General features: G+C 51.3%; 2 protein-coding genes across 6 annotated transcripts; both read left to right on the top strand.

Annotated features, from left to right (window-relative positions):
- Positions 1 to 512: 512 nt before the first annotated feature.
- On the top strand, positions 513 to 8,278 carry PKDREJ (polycystin family receptor for egg jelly). Its single transcript, XM_064491249.1, has 2 exons — positions 513 to 660; positions 739 to 8,278. Exons 1-2 carry the CDS (start codon positions 513 to 515, stop codon positions 7,404 to 7,406), a joined length of 6,816 nt encoding a protein of 2,271 aa, XP_064347319.1. The 3' UTR covers positions 7,407 to 8,278.
- A 6,685-nt stretch (positions 8,279 to 14,963) lies between these two features.
- CDPF1 (cysteine rich DPF motif domain containing 1) lies at positions 14,964 to 21,436 on the top strand. 5 transcript variants are annotated; one of them, XM_064491362.1, is made up of 4 exons: positions 14,964 to 15,038; positions 17,521 to 17,633; positions 18,633 to 18,748; positions 20,862 to 21,436. In XM_064491362.1, the coding sequence occupies exons 2-4, from the start codon at positions 17,521 to 17,523 to the stop codon at positions 21,209 to 21,211; spliced, it is 579 nt and encodes a 192-aa protein (XP_064347432.1). In that variant the 5' UTR covers positions 14,964 to 15,038; the 3' UTR covers positions 21,212 to 21,436. The 5 variants fall into 5 exon arrangements, with proteins under 5 accessions (XP_064347432.1, XP_064347433.1, XP_031319310.1 ...); XM_064491363.1 differs by lacking the exon at positions 14,964 to 15,038 and adding an exon at positions 15,103 to 15,527; XM_031463450.2 differs by lacking the exon at positions 14,964 to 15,038 and adding an exon at positions 15,104 to 15,931.
- Positions 21,437 to 21,597: the final 161 nt, after the last annotated feature.

Consider the following 21,597-nt stretch of genomic DNA (forward strand, 5'->3'; position numbering starts at 1 on the left):
ACAACACGCTTTAATTCAGAGGTTGAACCAAAACAGGGGAAATTAAAAATATTTATAATTGAATGATAATAAAAGTACCATAAATGTGCGGAAGGCAGTTAAGGAGTGCTGGCGGGAAACTTGCCGCGGCAAATGCTTCTATTATAAAAGAAGATCTCAAATCGATGACACAGGATTTCACCCCGAGAAAGCAGGACGAGAAAAGCAAAGGAAGAAACCCAGTGAGCTCAGGGCCGCTCAGGGGCCCGCAGTCCCTCTTGCTCCCGCGCCCCCGTCTTTGTAACCAGTTTTCCGGGGGCAGGGTCCTGTGAGGGGCCTTCTTTGCGGGTCGGGAGACGGACCCCCCAGCTAGCACCCCCGAGGCCCCGAGGCGAAGCCTGCCCAGGCGGGGCCGGACCGCGCCCACTTGTAGGCGCCCGTGACCCCGCCGCCCCGCGCCCCCCGTGGCCCGCGCCCCCGCGGCCGTTGGCGAGACCCCGCGGCCTCCGCAGCGCCTCCCGCGTCCCGCTTCCATGCGGCCCGGGCCCGCACTCCTCCTCCTGGGCCTGGGCCTGGGCCTGGGCCTGGGCTCCGATCTCGGCCGCCGCCCTCCGCCGCCGGCTCCTCGCAAGGCCCGCGCCGCCGCCACCGGGGCGCCCGGCTCGCCGTCCGGCGGCCTCCCCGGCCCGGGCCCCGCCTCGGCCCGCCTCGGCCCGCCCGAAGCCCCGGCCCCCGGCCCGGCGGCCGAGGCGCTCTCCGTCGGGGGCGCCCCGGGCCCCGGGGTGCGCAGTGGCGGCTGCGGCCACGGCCGCGCCCGGCTCAGCCTGCGGCCCCGCGCGGCCCGAGAGGGGGGCGGCGTGGTCCTGCGCGGCGGCCGCGGCCTCTGCCTGAGCGGCGGGCCGCCCGCGGGCCCCGCGCCCCGCTGCCTGCGCGCGCTCGTCCTGCTGCGCGCCCGCCGCGCCCGCCGCGCCGCCGCGCCCGCCCGCGTGGACCTGCACCTGTCGGCGCCCCGCGGCCGCCTCTCGCTGCGGTGGCTCGCCCGCCTGCCGCGCTCGCTCGGGCGGCTGGAGTGGACCTTCCGCCTCGGGCTGCTCGGGCCCGCCGCCGCCGCCGCCCGCGTGGCGCCCCGCTCGGTTCTGCCCCGCGGCCCCCTCGCCTCCGCGGACTTCATAGGCCAAACCCAGTGCCCTACGGATGGGCCTACGCCTGTCGTTCTAGAGGCGGTCCACCCGAACCATTCCCGAGCCGTGGAGTCTTCGGTGTCCTGTCAGGTAGAGGACCAGCCTCTGCCGGTCTGTGTTATCCACGTGGTGAAGATCAACAAGGACAGTTCTGTGCTGCAGCTGACCAGGGAGATGGAAGCCACCATCAGCGCCACCGTCCGCTACGACTGCTTGCTCTTCCAGGCCATTATTCAGAAGTGGCTTATCTTCCCCCTGCCTTCTGTATCCGCTGTGCCGGACTGGACCAAACCTTTGAAAACAAGTGAAGTCAAGTTACAGTACACTACAACAAGTGTGCACATCCCCAAGAAGTCTTTAATGTGGGGGGTGTATCTGTTTAATTTCTCAGTCTACCTCAAGTCTTGGGACCCAGAGGCACCCGTGGCAAAAGCCTCGGATGCCATCCATGTCGTCATTCTCAGGAGTCCCCTGGAGGCAGTTATCCTCGGGGATGCCAGTGTCACCATTAAGTTCAAAGATGGGCTGACTCTGGATGGAAGTCAGTCCTCTGATCCAGATGCAAACAGCCCCTTAGAGGGACTCCAGTTTTTTTGGTACTGTACCACAGAGCCAAAAAATTACCAAGGAGAGAAGATAATAGTGAGGAGTAAGGACGTCTGTCTCCCAGAGCAGGCTGATCTGAAGTGGACCTGGGCCTCTGGTCCCGTGCTGACACTTTTGCCAGAAACACTGAAAGGTGGACGTGTGTATTTTTTCAGAATGGTGATTGAGAAGAATGACAGAAGAGCGTTTTCAGATAGGAGGGTGCACGTGCTCCCAGGACCAAAGCCTGTGGCGGTCATCTCATGTGTCGAAAATTGTGATCTAGATTTGGTGATATCAGACAGATTCTCTTTGTCTCTAAACTGCACAAACTGTAAAACAAGCCGTGATGTCTATAAATGGTCGATCCTGTCACTTCTAGGTAGTGAGATCCAGTTTGATTGGATGGGGCAAACTACAACAGGGAGGAATGGCGCTTACTTGTCTGTAAAAGCTTTTGCTTTTGAACATTTTGTTGAAGACAAGTTTTGGGTTTCTCTATATCTAAACACTTGGAGTGGAGCGACCTTGGTCTTAAGGCACCCCTTCATTATTAACCATGTCCCTGAAATTGGAGAATGCAAAATTAATCCAGCTAAAGGAATTGCACTGATTACTAAATTTGTTGTCCAGTGTAGTAATTTCAAGGATAGGAATGTCCCTCTTACATATAAAATATTAATTTCTGATGTACATGGTTTTGGTGAAATTAGTTCTTTAAAAGAAAACACCTTGGGGACCATCCTGTATTTGGGGAAGGATTCTACATCACCCCCTTCCTTTCTCCCTGTTGGTGTGCTGGCCAATCATTATGCCTTGAAGATATATGTTCAGGTATATAATTCTCTAGGACCTTTTTCTCAGGTGACTTTGTACGCCACTGTGCAGGCTCCTACTGACATGAACTCGTCAGAGGCTGTGCTTAACCAGTTATTCAATTTCACTATGGGACCAGATTCATTGCTGTCTACTTTGCTTCAAAATCGGGATTTTTTACCTGCAGGTTATTTAATGTACGTAGTAGCTTCTGTGCTGAATAGCATGAAAACCGAATTACCTCTGCAAGCTGACAAAACCAGACTCCGCGAACACCTTTTCAATCAGTCCTTCGTTCTTCCAGTAAGCACTTTGGTGGAAATTAGCCAGCTAGTCGTGGCTGTTACTAAATTAACCCAGAAAGCCTCTGAATTCACCCTAGTCTCTCAGAAACTGGCCACGGAGAGGATCTGGCAGGCAAATCAAGCCCTGCAGGAGTATCGGCAAAAAGATAAACATGTCTCTTCTGAGCAAATAGAAATTGTGTGCACTGGGATATTAACAAGTTTGTCTAATATCCTGAAACTGACTGCTCGCCACATCGTCGTGGAAGAGCCATTCCACGTGGTGGAGTCTCTAGCAGACACAGTCTTGGCTGGTAAAGTACCGGAGGACGAAACCACTGCCCTGAGGACCTCCAACTTCAACATGTACGTCAAGAAAACGGAAAAGTGGAACGTCACCAAGTTCTTCAGCAACGAGAAGCACTGTCGAAACTGCTTTTACCCGACGCTGAATGAGGACAGCGTCCCCAGTTTGCCCACCAATGCTCCCATTTCTATGATGTTCTGTGAGTTCACAGATGACCCTTTCCCTTGGCTGAATTATCAGGACGACGTTTTGACGGAGGTGGTTGGGTTCAGGATGACGGGAACCGAGGCCAACGGCGAAGTGATTGAGATCACACCTGATGTCTTAGAGGTGTACCTGGTCAAAAAAAACCTGAGCTTCGCGGTTTTTAGTCTCACAGTGGGACCTAGCGGTGAGCCTGATAAAGCTGAGTCTCTGAGAAAGACGGTTGGGGGGTTTAGCTTTGAAGCGGACGGCAGAGCCACAAGCGAGGTGTTGGTTCACATCATCACGGACGTGACCGTGCTGTTCACGGTGCTAGTGTACGCTGGCAGTCAGATCACACCTGATGCTTTGGTCACCACCTTCCTCGTGCCCCGTAACATCCCCCCGATTGCCAACCAGAGCGACCTGTTTGACCCAGCCTGTGCGGTGAACCAGGCCCGCGTGGTCTGCCTTTCCCGGTCCCTTCTGCGGTTCATAGCTCAGCGGAGTGGCTCCTCGGGGTACACTGTCACTGTGGTTCTGCAGGCACCTCGCTTTGTCATGATGCCCAGTGACAAGTTAGTGAGAATTTCTATTTTCAGTGTTCAGTGCTTGGACATGCGTGGGCTCCAGAGTGACTGGAGAGAAGACACCTGCATTCTTGGAGAGAGGACCACCTGGAACAGAATCCACTGTGTCTGCAAGAACACCCCACGGCCCAAGCAGCCACTGGCAGAAATTAAACTCCCCAACCCATACCTGCATACCCGCTATTTGACGGCCAGGATGATTGTGGTCCCCAACCCCGTGGATCTGCGGTTGGAGGTCATCAAGACCGTTCCCCAAAACCCTGTGACCCTCTTCACTGTCCTCTTCATCATGCTCGTGTACATAATCCTGGCTTTCTGGGCCTTGCACAGAGATGAAATGGACCAGTTTCTCAGGGAGCACGTGATCGTTCTGCTTGATAATGACCCTTACGATAAAATCTGCTATCTGGTCACCGTTTTCACAGGAAGCCGCTGTGGGTCTGGGACCCGGGCTGATGTCTTTATCCAACTTCGGGGAACAGAAGGCACCAGCGAGGTGCACTGTTTAAGCCATCCACAGTTTACAGTCCTCTGCCGTGGAAGCATCAACACTTTCCTCCTGACGACACAGAATGACCTGGGAGACATCCATTCCATCCGCGTGTGGCACAACAATGAAGGCAGAGCCCCGAGCTGGTATCTCAGTAGAATCAAAGTGGAGAGTCTGTTCAGCAGGAACATCTGGCTGTTCATGTGCCGGAAATGGCTTTCGATAGACACCACTTTGGACAGAACGTTTCACGCAACCCACCCAGACAAGCCTCTCAGAAGAAAGGACTTTTTCCTCATAGATGCAAGTTACAGCCTGGGGAGAAGTCACCTGTGGTTCTCCATTTTTTCCAGCGTCGTGGCTAAGCCGTTCAGCAGGCTCCAGAGGCTGTCCTGCTGTTTAGCGATGTTGCTCTCCTCCCTGCTCTGCAATATTATGTTCTTCAATCTGAACAGACAAAAAGAACCCGAGCCCCAAAGCAGCAAGTACATCAGGTCCATGATAATAGGGCTGGAAAGTGTCCTAATTACGATCCCCGTGCAGGTAACCATCATATCTTTGTTTGTCTATTCCCAGAGGGAACCTCAGGTGCCTCTAAGTGAGGTGTCTCCCCAGAAGCCTCCTGTGTCATCAGCCGCAGGTGGGCACTGGGAAGAGCGTCTGGAAAAGTGGCATGCTCGCGAAGCCGCCAAGGCACGGTCCGGGAAGCCTAAAAAGCCTCCCCCTAAAAGAAAGCCTGGACGTCGTAAGGCTCCTGCCCGGGCCACCTCTAAAACACGGCAGCAGGTGAAGGTTAAGAGAGCAGAAAGCAAGGTCTCAGACACCTCCAGAAAAAATGAAAATGCCAACAACCCAAACACTGAAGATAACCAGAGTGCTCATCCTGAAAAGGCTCCTCCCCCACCGGATCCTCCAGCCCTCGAAGAGAAGCCCCGGGTGGCTCTGCCTTGGTGGTGCATTTACGTCGCGTGGTTCTTGGTGTTTGCCACTTGTAGTGTGTCCTCCTTCTTTATTGTATTTTACGGACTGACATACGGCTACGAGAAGTCAATAGAATGGCTCTTTGCATCGTTTTGTTCATTCACTCAGTCAGTTTTTCTGGTGCAACCACTGAAAATTATTCTCCTGTCAGGCATGAGGACAAATAAGGCCAAGTACTGTAAAAACCTTCCCTGGATCAGTAACCATCGCTACACCCAGATCAGGCTGCAGAGCATCACGACGGACCCGGAGGAGATGCGCAGGCAGCATGAGCACGTCAGCCAAATCCGGGGCTCCCGGATGTACCAGCCCCTCACAGAGGACGAAATCAGGATCTTCCAAAGGAAGAAGAGGATCAAGAGAAGGGCGTTCCTCTTCCTGAGTTACATTCTAGCTCACTTCATCTTTCTGGCCCTTCTGCTGGGCCTTGTCGCCCTCCTGCGCCACACTGACTGCTTTTACTATAATCGGTTTATTCACGATCAGTTCTCCATGGACCTGGCGACGGTGACCAAGCTGGAAGGCATCTTCCCATGGCTGAACAGCGTGCTGTTGCCTCTGCTCCACAACAACCTGGATCCAACGTTTCTGCCTGACAGCTCCTCTAAAATCCTCGGCCTGCCGCTGATGAGGCAGGTGAGGGCGGTGCCTGGAGAGAAAGCCTGCCTGCCTGCCAAACACTTCGCGCAGAGCAGCCTCCAAGGAGAGATTCGCTGTCACCCCGAATACGGCACCGACCCAGAAGACACAAAAAGCTACTCTGGCTCTTGGAATAGAGTTAGTAAGCGGGCTGTGGACAAGAATGCCAAAGGGTTTACTTACAAGCCTCCAGAAAAGAGATGGGCGTACTCTTCCTACGGGCTGCTGCAAACTTACGGGTCAGGAGGGTATGTGTTCTATTTTTTTCCCGAAGAGCAGCAGTTTAATTCCACACTGAGGCTCAAGGAACTCCAGAATAGCAAGTGGCTGGATGAGAAGACGTGGGCTGTGATTTTGGAGCTGACAACTTACAACCCAGACGCCAGCCTGTTCTGCTGCGTCTCTGTCATCTTCGAGGTCTCTCAGTTAGGAGTTGTGAACACAAGCCTGTCCGCGTACTCCTTCTCCCTTGCTGACTTCAACCCGAAGACTTCGGCGGAAATCTACTTGTACGCGGCCATCCTCATCTTTTTTGCTGCCTACATCGTTGACGAGGGGTACGTCATTATGCAGGAAGGGGCCTCCTACGTGACAAGTGTGTACAATTTGCTCAACTTTGCTTTAAAATGCATCTTCACCGTGTTGATTGTGCTCTTTTTCAGGAAACACTTCCTGGCCACCAGCATAATTCAGTTTTACTTGGCAAACTCGAAGGATTTCATTCCCTTTCATGCAGTTTCTCAAGTGGATCACATCATGAGGGTGATGTTGGGTTTCCTGTTATTTCTGACAATTATGAAGACCCTCAGGTATTCCCGGGTCTTTTATGATGTGCGTCTGGCTCAGAGGGCCATCCAGGCTGCCCTTCCCGGCATCTGCCACATGGCGTTGGTGGTGTCCGCCTATTTCTTCGTGTACATGGCGCTTGGCTACCTGGTATTCGGTCAGCATGAATGGAACTACAGTAACATGATTCGCGCAGCGCAAACGATATTCTCCTACTGCGTTTCAGCTTTTCAGAACACAGAGTTTTCCAGTAACAGGGTTCTTGGCGTCCTGTTCCTCTCATCTTTCATGCTGGTGATGATCTGCATATTGATCAACTTATTTCAGGCAGTGATTCTGTCTGCCTATGAGGAAATGAAGCAGCCGGTGTACGAGGAACCATCAGAAGAGGCAGAAGCAATGACCTACCTGTGTCGCAAGCTAAGAAGCATGTTCGGCTTTCTGTCCCTTCGATCCAAGGAGGAAGACGAACCCGAGTTCTTCATCAACATGGTGTACGGGCAGCCAGAGAAGAGCAGCCGCCGCTATCTGGGGCTGAAGACCAGAAACATCAACGGCAAGAAAATGGTCTATCTGGTCGTGTGATCTGTGACTGTCTCAAGGCCTGCAGACATGTTTCTCCCAGGGGCTCTCCTTAGGGGATTAAGGAATGTTCAGTGGCTCAGCCGTGCTCTCTGCCCATATCCTTCACAATGCACATTTGAAAGGACCCCTCTCTTGGCCTCCATTTTGGGGAATGTGAAAGGAGGGTGTCGGACTGCAGTGCAGCCTGTAGGGAGAGAGGGTGACAGCCTGTGAGTCCCGGGTTGATTTTCCTCTAGCTGGGAAGTAGGTGTCTTTGGAACCCACTGCAGTTTAGAGGGTTAGAGACCCTGATTTGGGGGAGGGAGCTAAGTTCCCCCCTCTTCACCCCTCCTCCCCTGAAGCAGCAGGAGAATGCTTCTGCTGCTCTGTGCCCCTCTCCTGGGACTGGAAGAGCAGAGCACCCCACCCCCCACGGCCAGTCCCTCAGCCCTGCTGGTGGTTCCCTTTGCAGACCAGTGCTGCAGGGCCTCCCTCACCCTCCTTACCCCCACCGCCCATGCTCCAGCTGGGCCAGGGCTGGAGTGGCCTTGCGAGGAGTTGCAGGGTTTGCCCTCTTGCTTGGGAATGCAAGGGTGTGTGCCAGCGTCAGAAACCTGGAGCTTCACATGGACTCCTTAAGGCCACTGGAAGTTAAAGATGTAAAATTTAGTAACATTTTCTGGCCATGAGTTAAACAAGGTGTGTGGGGAGGTTCACACTGACAGACGGCAGACGTTCTATATGATGAATATAGCAATATATACATCCAGGATTTGGGCTTTCAGTGGATTGTTTAGGAATAATAAAGAAAACGTGGTTTATTGCTTAAGAAAAATGGGCTAGCATCTGTTATATTTTCACTCAGAAGCATGTTCATTTATGTAGATGCCACTTTAAGCTTGATCAGAATTAAATGTGAGATTTCTTCTATGAGACGTGCAGTGATTTCTGTAAGAAGGTCATTTGCACAGATGGTCCTGCCCTCAACGTGGAGGTACAGCACAGGTGGGCAGCAGCTGTGTCCCAGGCATGTGTGGCTTGCTTGGCATCCCTGTAATCCTGAGCTGCACTGGAATGGCCACTGCATGCCGCACCTTGGCAGGCACGCACACACATGCACGTGCAAATACACACACCCACACACGCACGTGTGCACGCGTTCCATTGTTTCCTCCCAAGGGGGGTTCTCAGAATTGGGCGCGGGGAGTGGTCTTCTCCACCAGGTGAGAAAATGGGGAGGTTCTGTGACTCCCCCAGGGCCACTCACAGGGTCAGAAGGTCCTATCTGGATTTTCTGACTCCTTTGGCGGGAAGTTGCCTGGTTCTGGCCCAGTGATTCTGACTGACGTGCACGTTCACAGTTAGCACCTCTCCTTACCGCCTGACTTCTGAACAGGTTGAGAAAAATAGTAAACATGGGGACCACATGACGACTTTTCACTGACAGAAGCCAGCTGGGGTTCTGCCCCAGTTGCAGGCGGTGTGGGGCCGGCCTCTCCTGAAAGGCTGCAAAGACCGGGGCAGGCAAGGCAGACTTGCCTACTCTGTGAGTGGGGGCGCCCAGATGTTCTCCCCAAATGTAGGAGTGGGCTAAGGTCTCTGCTCTCTCCCTGTGGGAGGCTCAGGGTTACTCTAGTTGGCCTCCCTTCCCTGAAGGAAAGCCCCCCAGGTCAGCTTAGCATCTCATGACTCAGAGCTGTGAGTTCAGGGTCATAAACGGCCCAAGTGAGCAGTCCAGGGACGAGTGTGGAGGGCATCTGAATGAGGACCGGGACGGACGAGACGCTGAGCTTCTGGTTACCGTGAGAAGTCTACACTCTTCCCCTGCATATTGGGTAGGAAGAGTGCCAGGGCCTTCTAACGTGATGGAGCAATGAAGCATTTATAGAGTTTAGAAATACAGAGATGCCAATGATAACTTTATCAGTGACAAAACCGATAAAGGGAAACCTCACTCAAATGAAGTCGGGAGGCCAGAAGGGGTTGCCCTCATGCACATACCACTCAGGTCAGCACCCGTCCCAGCAGGAAGAGATGGACTTCGCATCTCAGGCAGGAGTAATACTACCACCACGAGCAGGAGGAAGGAAGATTTTTCTCCTTGCCTGGCAGCAGCGCAGCCTGGGAGAGATGTCACAGGTCAGCCGTTGAAAAGCCACTGTATTTTGTGCTTGCATTTTCCTCCAGTGGACTTTGTATTTATAACAGCTCCTCCCAACTTCCCCTTCTCCTCTATAAAAGTTTCCTCTCCTTTGCTTTGTCGGACGCAGACGTCCCAAATTGCAATTCTTTGCTGCTCCCAGATAAACCCATTTTGCTGGTAGGAATAACTGGCAGTTTTACTGTTTAAGGTTAACATCAGGAAGACAAAGTAACAAGTGAAACAGATCAAAATTCAGGTTTCTTTTGAAGGTCATTTTCATAGGACATGGAAACAATTTCTAAAGGAGTCTTTTAAGATTCCTTTGTTCTCATCGCATTTCCAGGAATAGGGAAGGTATATTCCAGAACAAGTTGGAAACAGTTATAAATACCCTCCCAAGTCTGCATTGCACAGGAAAGCATGGTAAGTGTTCTTGGATTTGTTCTCAAAGTAGCCCCTCGTTAACTGGGTCGTTGAACAAGTTTCATGTACAGAGCAATCCGTCTCTCTGTAGCTACATGCCTTTCATCTACTTCAAACCCTTTAATTATGAAGACTTGCGTTTGTAAGGCTTGTTTCTGTATGTACATTAAATTGTTAGGTATTTACTTTAAAACTATACAACTTGAAAGACATTTTGCCCGTTGGCAACACTTTCTGGTTGCTAAATGCTTCCTCCCTCCAGCACCCAACAGAGGACCAGACTCTCCCCGCCAGTGTCTTGTGTGTGGGAGACTTCGTCCGGGCACTGGTGTCTCTGTTGCATTTATGCGGAGATCCATCTTGCTGAACGTTTAGGAAATGTGTACTTTTCTGGATATATGGTACACTTCTAAGAGTTTACTTAAAAACTAAGGACTGGTTCTGGGATTTCATTAGCACTAAAAGCAAAATGCCTGCCTTTTGACCTTAATTTTTACTGGCAGAAATGGAGAAAGGGATGAACAAGATTGCATTTAACAGGGAAATGAGGTGTGTCAGGAATTAATCTTCCACGGTACCCCTCTTTGGTTGCTATTAGCAATGCTTTGCTTCAGATTCTACTCTGCATTCAATTCCTTATTTTTTGATTTGCAAATTTCCTTTCTCAGTCTTCCCTTTAAATACACAATGTACAATACTTGTTTAGTACTGTGACTTTGAAAAAGCTTATAAGGGATTCTTTTAAGACCATATTTATACAACATTTTGTAAATTGTATAAATATGCCACAACGTATAGGTAATTATATTCCCCGGCAAACCCACCCCTAACATTGTGGGAGCCCGGGGCAGGGTGACAAATATCTAAATGTCTAAATACTTAAAGGTTATAAAACAGGCTTACAAACCATTAAATAAAATATGTTACATAAATATGGGCATATACACTTTCATAAGGACAAAATAAAAAATTACATGTAAAGCTATGGTTTTCATATAGATGAAAATGGGCAAAATGTCGATGATAACTGAATCACTGTGTAGCTCTGGCTGTCCTGTTGATGGGCCGCTGATCCTTGGATGAGTAAAAAGCATACCGAATCCATAAATTATCGTGTGTATATTTTAAAAAAAATTTTTATTTTTATTGCTTTATTTCAGAAAAATTATGGTGTTGATAATAATAAGGATTTTCACATAAATATGTCTTATTGGCCATAGTGCCAAGTTAGACAAACTTTTCTGAATCATAACTGTTTGTAGACAGTTTTTTAATGATTTCAGTTGGGAGGAACTGCACTCTGCAGAGGGAGTAGCAAGCGGAATTGTCAACAAAATTCTTAACGCTTTAGATTTAGAATTGAACCATGAATCTTGATGTCGTGGGTAAACATTATAAGGAAGGTGCATATAAAATATCATTATTGCAAAAAATATTGTATTTTCATTTCATCATATAAATGTCATCATTATTTCACTGTTATCACCATTCCTTACAGCACATCCAGGGCCATCCAGTATTTCTCAGGTTTTTCTCCTTTCACGTTTCCAGTGCTGAGATACCATAAGGAGAACTGAACACCGCAGTAGGTTGCTCACTTGTTCAGACCTCTCTCCCGCAGAGACCTTGCCTTGATCCACAGGGGCCAGACAACAGTCTCTGCAGAGATCAGTTTCAGGATTGTTTGTGCGTGAAAACCCTGCAGGCTCCAGCAGATGTTATTGTTTCCTAGTTCTCATTTCTCCACGTTGTATTTGAATGTCATTGCAGTGGTTTTTCTTTAAAATGCACTTTATTTTCTAGAGCAGTTTTAGGCTCACATCAAAATTGATGGGGGAGTACAGAGATTTCTCATATCCCTCTGCCCCCACACATGCATGGCCTTGCCCATTATTCACATGCCCTGACTGGTAGATTGGTTATAAATGACGAACCTACGTTCACCTGTCATAATCACTCCTCGTCCATAACTTACACTAGGTTCACTCAGTGTTACACAGTCTGTGGGTTTGGATAAATGTATAATGACATGTACCCACCATTGCAGTATCTGCGGAGTTTTCACTGCCCTAAAAACCCTCTGTGCCCCACCATTTACCTCGCCCTCCACCTAACCCCTGGCCGCCACTGATCTTTTACTGACTTCATCGTTCTGTCTTTTCCAGAATGTCACAGAGCTGAAATCATACACTATGTAGCCTTTTCCTATTGGATTCTTTCATTTAGTTATGTGCACTTAAATTTCCTCTATGTGTTATCATGGCTTGTTAGCTCATTTCTTTTTAGTGCTGAATGATATTCCATTGTTCAGGTGGACCACAATTTATCCATTGCCCTACTGAAGGACATCTTGGTTGCTTCCAAGTTTTGGCAATTATGAATATGAGTAAAGCTGTAATAAACACCGGTGTGCAGGTTTTTGTATGGATGTCAGTTTTCAAATCCTCTCGGTAAATACCAAGGGGTGCAATTGCCAGGTCACATGGTAAAAGTATGTAAGAAAGTGCGAAACTGTCTTCCAAAGTGGCTGCACCAGTTTGCACTCCCACTAGCAATAAATGAGTTCCTGGTGTTTCACAGCCTCACCAGCATTTGGTGTTGTCAGTGTTCCAGATTTTGGCCATTCTGACAGGTGTACAGTGGTATCTCATTGTTGTTGTAACTTCCATTTCCCTGATAACATAGGATGTGGAACATCTTTTCATATGCTTATTTGTCATCTGTGTAACTTCTATTTTTAAGTTTATTTTTTAATGTTTTAAAATATTTATTTATTTATGGGGGGAGGTAATTAAGTTTATATATTTATTTATTTTAATGGAGGTACTGGGGATTGAACCCAGGACCTCGTGCATGCTAAGCCTGCCCTCTACCACTGAGCTCTACCCTCCCCACTGTGTATCTTCTTTAGTGAGGTGTCTGTTAAGGTCTTTGGTCCCTTTATAATTGGGTTGTTTGTGTTCTCACTGTTAAGCTTTAAAAGTTCTTTGTATATTTTGGATAACAGTCCTTTATCATATCTTTTGCAAATATTTTATCCTATTCTGTGGCTTTTCATTTTCTTTATTTAGTCCTTATTTCACAGGTAGTTTCTTTTGGGAAACCAATTTTGTCCTAAAGCTTTAGAGATATTTTTAATTCTTTTGGATTTTTGGAAAGCTTTTTCTTATTTTAATAACTGTGGACAGCTCAAATCAAAATTAACTTTATTTTCTGCCGAAGACCACGATTTACTCTTTGAATATATATTTCACTTACCTCTTCTAGTGCATCTAGTAACTTGTCTAAATTGTCTAATGGCTTTGACAACATTCATGGGATTACCAGTCATGTGTTTGAGAGTGGCTATAGGTCAGATTTGAAATGCTTCATCAAGATGGCCCATCTTTGGACAGATCCAAAAAAACCCCCCAAAACCCCATTATATCATCTTTGAATTGATTCAAAGAATGTCATTGCTGTAAGCATAGTTGAGGTCATATGTTCTACTAGCAAAATCAAAGTGCTTGCTAACTCCTGAGGCTCAGGGCAGGAATGCCTCTTGCTCAAGTCCAGGAGTCGTTCTTGTTCCCAGCATTACTGAGATACTTCCTATAACCCTTCTTTTTCAATTCCGCAAAGAGAAAAGTTCCAGGGCTACTGGCTTTAGAATCATCCCCTAACCCCTAGGATGGTGCCCCGCATACATGTGAGTAGAGGGGCCGGGGGTAGGGTGGGACAGCCATTACAGGTCTAGGGAAGAGATTACCTGAGGCTCAGAGCAGGGGGAGCTTAGGAGGGTCCAGGGGAAACTTTAGAAGCTGGCATGGTTGGTGCTTCAAGATGAGGATCTGGAGGTTGAAGGATGGTGGGCCCAGATGACCATGGGCATCGCCAGCCACTTTAAGGCTTTGCAGGAACATGGGGACAAGTCCTGGATGCAGTTTTTAAAGGTCACAGGAAGCAACAGTGAGGGAGGCAAGGAGCCAGAGAATAGAAACCAGGACCTGCTGTCTAGAGACTTCTTTAAAGGTTTAATACTAACCTGTTTAAAATTAACCTATACTTGGCCTTAGGAAATACCTTTGCTTGAATAATGGAAAAAGCCACCCTGAAGGAACAGAAAGCCCTGACTAGATCTAATCTATATGACCACATTGTTTAAGGGTCTTGCTTGATCTAGCTAGACCACACTGTGTTAGCTTAACTACATTGTTTTGAGGATCCCCAGTTACCTGATCTTGTTATTTGCAGAGTGTCTGTTCCACAGAGCAGAACAAACTGGAAAACAAGCAGGAAAAGAGCAGCCAATGGAAGGAGATAAGCCACAAAAAAGATGGATAAAAGGACCCAGCCGAGACCCCAAAATTGGAGGTTCTTGGTCAAGCCACCTGGGCTTATAGCTCCCTGACTCTTGTTTATTTTATTTTTTTTATTTTTTTTTGAGCAATAAAGCAGCCTTTCACTTTGTCCCTCTGCCTCTTCTGAGAATTCCTTCTCAGCCAGCAGACAAGAGCCCACACTTTTGGTGGACTCCATAATTTAAGGGGGCCGGGGGGTTGCCTCTCTATCCACTAGCAAAAGGGCTGTTTTGAACCAATTTTGTCTGCTGCCTTACGGGGACACCGTCGCCACTGCCTGCGCCCTGGCCCCAGGCCCCCGGGCTCCCGTCCTAAGGGGGAACACGGAGCACGAGAACCAAGACCACCGCATTGGGGTCGCAGGCGCGCGGTGGGCTAAACCACGTGGGGCTGAGGAAGGATGGGCTAGTTCTCTGCGCCGTGTACCGGCGGCATCAATTTTCAGAAGCCCGGTGGAAAGCCCCGAAAAGAGGCTGAGAGCCTCCGAGCCGCCAGCACAGCAAGTCCAGTCCGCGTGAACTAGCCGGGACTCGCGAAGGCCCTGCCGGGCGTCGCCAACCCGAAAGCTGGGGCCACCAAGACTCTCTGCGGCGGAAGGCGAGGCGGAAGCCCTCCGCGACGCCCCGCCCGGCTCCGCGCCGCGCACGCGCCGAGAGCGGACGGAGGGGCGCGGAGAGAGGCCGGGGGCCGGGGCGGCGGACGGGGCGTGGCCGCGCACGCGCTTTGGGCCGGGCGACGGCGGCAGAGGTGAGTGGCGCGGCCTGGCGGCTTGGCGGGGACGTGCGCGGCCTGGCCCGGGTCCCCTCCCGGAGCCTCCCGCTCGCCCGGCCCGGCCTGCGGGCTTCCGGGCAGCTGCCCGCGGCGTCGGGGCGGGAAGGAGGACGCGGAGGGGGGCGGCGGGGCCGAGTCGGGCTCATCCCGGCCCTCCCTGCCGCGGCGCGCTGCGCGAACGGGGAGGGAGGCCCAGCGGAGGCGCTGGGAGTAAAGAGCGCTGCAGAGACGCGAGCCTTCCGAGGGCAGGGCGGCCGATCTGACACACCAGGGGGAGGAACCGATGCACCTGAGGCCAGGCCGGTGGAAGTTACCCGGACTGACACAGAGAGAGAGGAAAGAGTGAAAAAACAAAGCCAGAACGGGGGTCCAAGAATCGCGGACAGTACCCAAGTTTAACGGGTCTGCAGTTGGAATCTCCGCGGGAAAAGAGAGACCAAGAATGGGGCAGAAGAAATATTCCAAGTGAATTGTCCAAAATAGTAAAAAAAAAATGGCACACCACAGATCAAACTGCTTAAAGCCGCACAACCAGGATAAATAGGTTAAGGCGAGGGGGAGGGAGAAGATACACATTCGAACAGCTGAAAGCCAAACTGAGGAACAGAAAATGTGCGAGGCAGCCAGAGGGAAGCCCCGTAGGTGGAGATGTCTGTCGGGGAAGGCCCTCCGAGTGGAAGAAACATTGGGAGCAAAGGCCAGGCGGCGGGAAAGTGCAGGGAACCTGGAACGTCTGAAGGGTAGTAATGACCCACTTAACTGCAGCCTGCTTGGATGGAGGGGGGTAGATGGCGGAGCGATTGGGAGAAGATAATTCCCAGATTAAAGAGGCCTCCAGTGCCCAGGAAGGAAGTCTATTCTGTAGTCAGGTGGGAAGCCCCTTAGCTTTGAAGCACCGCTTTGTAAAATCCTGCTGAATTTTGTTGCCCTTTTCGTGCGTCTGTTGACATGATGGTGTGGGCTTCCTTCCTTCATTCTCTGGCCATCGTGAATTGCATTCACTGGTTTTAAGCCAACATTGCACTCCTGGGTTGAATCCAGTCCATCGTGATGCTCTAGGCTTCTTTTGTCTCATTGAATGCAGTTTGCTAATATTTTGCTAAAGACTTTTGTTTGTGAGGAATATTGGTCTGTATGTTCCCTCTGATTAGTGGTATCGGGGTAATTCTGGCAGTTTTGGTGTCCATGTAATGCTGGCCTCAAAACCTCTTGGAAAGTGTTCCTTTATGTTCTGAAACAGTTTCTATAGGTTGATATTAATTCTTCCTTAAATGCCTGACAGTTTGCTGGTAAAAATATCTGGGCATGAAATTTGGCTGGTGTTCTGTTTTATTTTAAAGGAAAATTTAAAATTATGAATTCAACTTTCTTAATAGACATAGGGCTATTCAGGTTGTCTATTTCTTTTCCAGTCACTTTTGAGTATTGATGTTTTTTTTTGAGAAATGTGTCCATTTCATTTGAATTGTCAAATTTATTTGGTAGAAAGTTCACAACATTCCCTTATTATCCTTTTAATGTCTGCAGTCTTAGTGATGTCCCCTATTTCATTCCTCACTGTGGTCGTTTATGTCTTCTTCCCGTTTTTCTTAATCAGGCTAATTAGAGGTTATCAACTTTGCGGAAGTTTTGAAATAACCAGCTTTGGTTTTATTGATTTTTTCCCCCTATTCTTTGTCCATTTTCTGTTTCTTTGATTTCTGTTCTTTATTTTTTTCTTTCTGTTTATGTTAAGCTTAATTTGCCTTTTTCTAGCTTCTTATAGTAGAAACTTAGATGGTTTATTTTAAAACTTCTCCAATTTAAATATTTAAAGCAGTGAATTCCCTGTAAACACCACTTAGGCTACATTTTCTGTATGTTAATACTTTGTATTTTAGTTTTCATTTAGTTCAGAATATTTTCTAATTTCTCTTGTGATTTCTTCTTTTAATTATGGTTTATTTAGAAGTATATCATTTAATTTCCAAATGTTTGGGGATTTTCCAGGTATCTTTTTGTTACTGATTTTAATTTAATTATTTTGGGGTTGGAGAATGTACTTTAGGATTTCAGGCTTTTAAAGTTTGAGGCTCATTTTTTAAAAATTAAAAAAAGTTTGTTTTTTGGGGGAGATAATTAGGTTTATTTATTTTTTACCTATTTATTTTTTTAACGGAGGTACCGGGGATTGAACCCAAGACCATGTGCGTGCTAAGCACACACTCTCCCTCTGAGCTATACCTAGCCCCCACGTTTGAGGTTCATTTTATGGCCCAGCATATAGTCTGTCTTAGTGAATATCTCACGTGCACTTGAAAATGACATGTGACCTTGAGCAGGCCTCGTACTCACTCTGAACTTGAGGTTCCTTGTCTGTAAGGTGTCCTTACCTATGGGTAAGAAGCATGCAGCGGGGCTTTGAGATGTGGGTCGTTGTTGGTTCTGAAGGTGACATCCTTGTCTCTGGATCTTGCAGATGGCATTGGAGGCAGAGTGCCGACCCCTGGGTGTGTTTGAGTGCCAGCTGTGCTCCTTAACAGCTCCATACAGCTACGTGGGGCAGCAGCCCCCTGACACCCGGTCTGTCGTGTGAGTAATGGGGTCCCAGTGGCCCGGGGAGCCTGCCCAGTGCTGGCTGGCTTGAGTCTGACACAGGGCTTGGGAACTGTGCTTCGGTCCCACCCCACCAGGCTCTGGATGCTTCAGGTGTGACCTGGGAAGGCACAGGACAAGGTTTGAGGGCCATCCAGCTCTCCCAGAACCTCCCAGTCCCTACCTCCCTGCTCAGCCCAGTGTCCGACCCCTGCTCTGGCTGTGAGGTGGAAGCACTGTGGCTCAGGCTGAAGCAGCTCAGCAGCTGGGGACACAGGAAGCCGTGGAGGCCCCTCACGGGGGGCCCCAGGCCTAGTTGCCTTTCCTGCTGGTTCCCGTGAAGTTGCCTTCTCGGCAGGGAGCCGTCTGCCTTGCGGCTCCTGTACTAATGGGAGTGAGTCCTGAGGACCAACTTCCCATGCGTCTCCCCAGAGGAGGCCTGGAGTAGAGCCAGTGGGTCCCGGGGCTTGATTCCTGACCTGCATCTCAGGGAACTGACCAGCACATCACTCACGTGGGACAAGTAGTTGGGCCAGGCTTCTTTCCTCTGGCTGGGGTTCCTCTGCGGGTGAGGGGCCTGTTGGTCTCCTTTCTGATGTGCGCTAAGGCCAGCACCGTACCCAGTGTAAGGTGCCCTGTTCTCCCCGTGTGGAAGCAGACAGTTTGCGAGTGGGCGTCATCCTGGGGGTGAGGGGAGGGCATGGAGAGCTTGGGTGGAGGCCCCTGGTGAGTCAGGCTGGGGGCAGGGGACTGAGTTGCAGCAGCCTTTCTTCTGGCCAAGGAGGAGTGGTTCTCTACCTGCAGTTGTCACAGAGCCTGGGGCAGGTCTCATTTCAGTCCCTGCCTGGCCCTCTGGCTTGCCTCTCTGTTGCTACTTGGTGGTACAGCGGGGTCAGCCCGTTCCGTCGATGGGCTGGCACAGCATGCAGGCCCCGGGGAGGTCCACCAGCAGCCGTTTGGGCTGTTCTGACCCTGGCACCACTCCCTGCCCTGCAGCCTCCTGGAGGAGAGCTACGTCATGAGGGACCCCTTCACCGCGGACAAGGGCAGATTCCTGATCCTCGGCTCCAGATGCAGTTTGTGTGGCAGGCTGGTGTGCGTGGGCCCGGTGGGTAAGCCAGGAGCAGCTGGGACCGCCTTCCCGCCCTCCCTGTGGCCGGGACCTCACATGCGTGATCGTGGGAGAGGTGACAGGGAAGCCTTTCCCGGGGACAGAGGAGTGCCGGCCTTTCCTGGTCTTGGTAATCCCGGGAGCCGTCACCGTCACTTGGCAGGGGAGTTGGGGGTCTCTCAGGGGCCGGCTGGTCTGTCTCATTGTGGATAGGCCGCTGCGGCCAGCGGAGGGGTAGGGCCAGGCGAGCGGGGCAGCTGGAGGGTCTCAGCCGGGGTTGAGGAGTAAGAGATTGTTGGAGGCTCTGCACCAGCCCCTGAGGCCCCTAATAGTTCTTTCCCCTCCCACCAACTGTCCAGATGGCTGTGTGCACCTGCCCTCAATGGATTGTTCTTGGGGGACCTTCCAGAGGAATGAGTCATGCTTTCTTGAGCATTTGTTGTGTGCCAGGTCCTGTGTTTGGGACCTGTTCACCAGTGAGGCGTCCTTCAGTCCCATCCCACGCCTAGTTAGGCAGAGCAGTATTACACCCATTTTACAGGTGAAGAAACTGATACTTGGAGAGGCTGAGTTGGCCCTGTGTACTGGGAGAGCTGAGCCTCTTGTTTGAAAACCCAAGGATGGATGGAGGTGCAGGCATGTGGCCCCTGTGACCCGAGGGATCCCACAGTCTGAGAGGTCCCTGAGCTCTGCCTGGGGGTCAAGTGCAAACGGCTGTGTCCCAGAGCATGTTTAAACGGTCAGCCTCCATCCATCAGAGGTCAAGGTGGTGCAGTTTGGTGAGGTGGGAGGAAGCCTCAGCTCAGGCAAAGGCCTGGAGGAAGAACTATTTTGGGGCCATGTGAGGGGATGGGGCTACTGGCATGGCCAAGGCCCGACTCGGAAGAGAAGCAGCTGGGAAGTTAAGACTGGGAACAGGGGGGTGGTGTGGGGGGTGGGGGAGATCCTGGAACACCACCCCTGGGAATTTGGGCTGCACTTGGTGAGCAGAGGGGAAAGGGCCCCTCACGGTACCAGGAATCTCCACAGTCTGAGTAACTGGCCAGCTGTTAGCCAGTGAGTGCCCACGGGAGCCATCTCCTCCCCAAGCTGCAGGGCGGGCAGCCTTGTCCTGGTTGAGGTGCACCCACACCACTGGAGCAGAGGGGCCCCCAGACACTGGGTAGACTAGACTGTCTCCTGCACTTTTCTTCTATAGGAGACGCCATCACAGTGGTGCTGGCTAGCAGGGCACAGCAGCCACCTCCACACAGTGTCTGTGGTCCACAGAGGCAGCTGCCACTCCCACCATGGTATCTGCATCCCCATCGGTGGGAAGGGACAGGAGAGCACCCATCAATTTCCTTCAAAGGGCATAGTCTGGAGGGGGCACACAGCTGCCGATGACAGCCGCTGCGCAGACTTGGCCACGTGGCCATGCCCAGTTGCAGAGGGGCCAGTGGCACCCTGTGCGGGATGAAAATCAGTTTAGTGTCAGGAGTGCCAGGGTCGATTAGAGGCATGTTTGGGCAATTCTGGCCTCCTGTCTGGACCAGCCAGTCAACTGGCACAGGCCTTTTGGTTTGTGAGGCTGTCCCTCCTGTACCCTGCTGCCCCCAGCAGCGTGGTCACCAAGCTCCTGTTCCACTGCCGTGGTGACTGGGAGAGGGAGGGGTCTAGGATTTCCAACCATTTAAGTGTGGCCCGGGCTACAGCTTCTCACCCTCACCCCGAGATGGAGCCGGCAGTCCCGGAGTCCTTCCCGCCCTGGTTAAGCCAGGCCTGCGCTGCATCTCTCCTGCGTGCATTCGCCACCAGTCTCGCTGAATGAGTCCCACCTGTCAAGAACCCTTAGATACCCGCTGCCTGCAGGTTCTGACCCCGCCTCCCGCAGACCTCCGTCATATTCTCTTGGGTGGAGACCCTACTCCAGGTGGTGGCCAGACCCCTGGGCCCAGCTCTCCTTCCTGCTGCTCTGGCCCTGGCTGCACTGTCCCCACCTCCCCTCAGCTGCCCGTGTGTCCTAGGGGCCTGGCCCAGTGCCCCTGCCCTGCCTGTGTGGAAGGTCTGGCCCCTGCGAGATGCCTCAGTGCTCTGCAAGGTACTCAGCCTCCCCCCTCCCCCTCTTCTTTCAGGAGTGCAGTTTATTCTACTCCAAGAGATTTTGCCTCCCCTGTGTCCAGGAGAACATGGATGCTTTCCCTCAGGAAATCCAGCAAGACTTGGAGAAAAGGAAAGTTCCATCAAAGAGGCCTGCCAGCCAGCTGGGGTCTCGGACATGAGTCTGGTTGGTGTCAGGTCCACAGCAGTGCCCTGCATGGGGCTCCCGGGCCATCTGGCCTGTGGCCCACCTTGTTTCTGGACCCGCAAGAGCAGTGTCTGCAGCCCAGGGGAGCTGCGGTCCCCCTGCAGCAGCAGCAGAGCCAGAAGCCACGCAGAGAAGGCGCCCAAGAGGCAGCCTCAGACGCCCGTGCTCCAGAGCTAGGGGTGCTGAGGCCACGGGCGCCCTTCCCCCTGCACCGCTGCCCTCACAGCCCCCACCTGAGCCACCGGTGGTACTGGCTGTGGCCTTGCCTTCTGCCTGCTGGTTCTCAGGGGGTAGGACCCGCTCTGTCTCTGTAATTTGTGCAGGGCCAGCTTACACAGCCTGGGGTTGGGGGTTTAGAAGCATGTTTGATGAAAGCATGAATAAAGAGCCTTTACTGACTGATGTCTGCCCTGGGTTTTCTGTCCCGGGGCCCCAGGCCCATCCTGTCACCCGAGGACTTGGTGTAGGTCGAGCCCACCTCCTGCGTGCAGCTGGCGGACGGTTCTGGGTGCTGGGCGGGCACTGCAGCTGGGGCTGGCTTTTTCAAACCAACGTTTCATTCT

This window comes from Camelus dromedarius, chromosome 11 (assembly GCF_036321535.1).
Source record: "Camelus dromedarius isolate mCamDro1 chromosome 11, mCamDro1.pat, whole genome shotgun sequence".
Lineage (NCBI taxonomy): Eukaryota > Metazoa > Chordata > Mammalia > Artiodactyla > Camelidae > Camelus > Camelus dromedarius.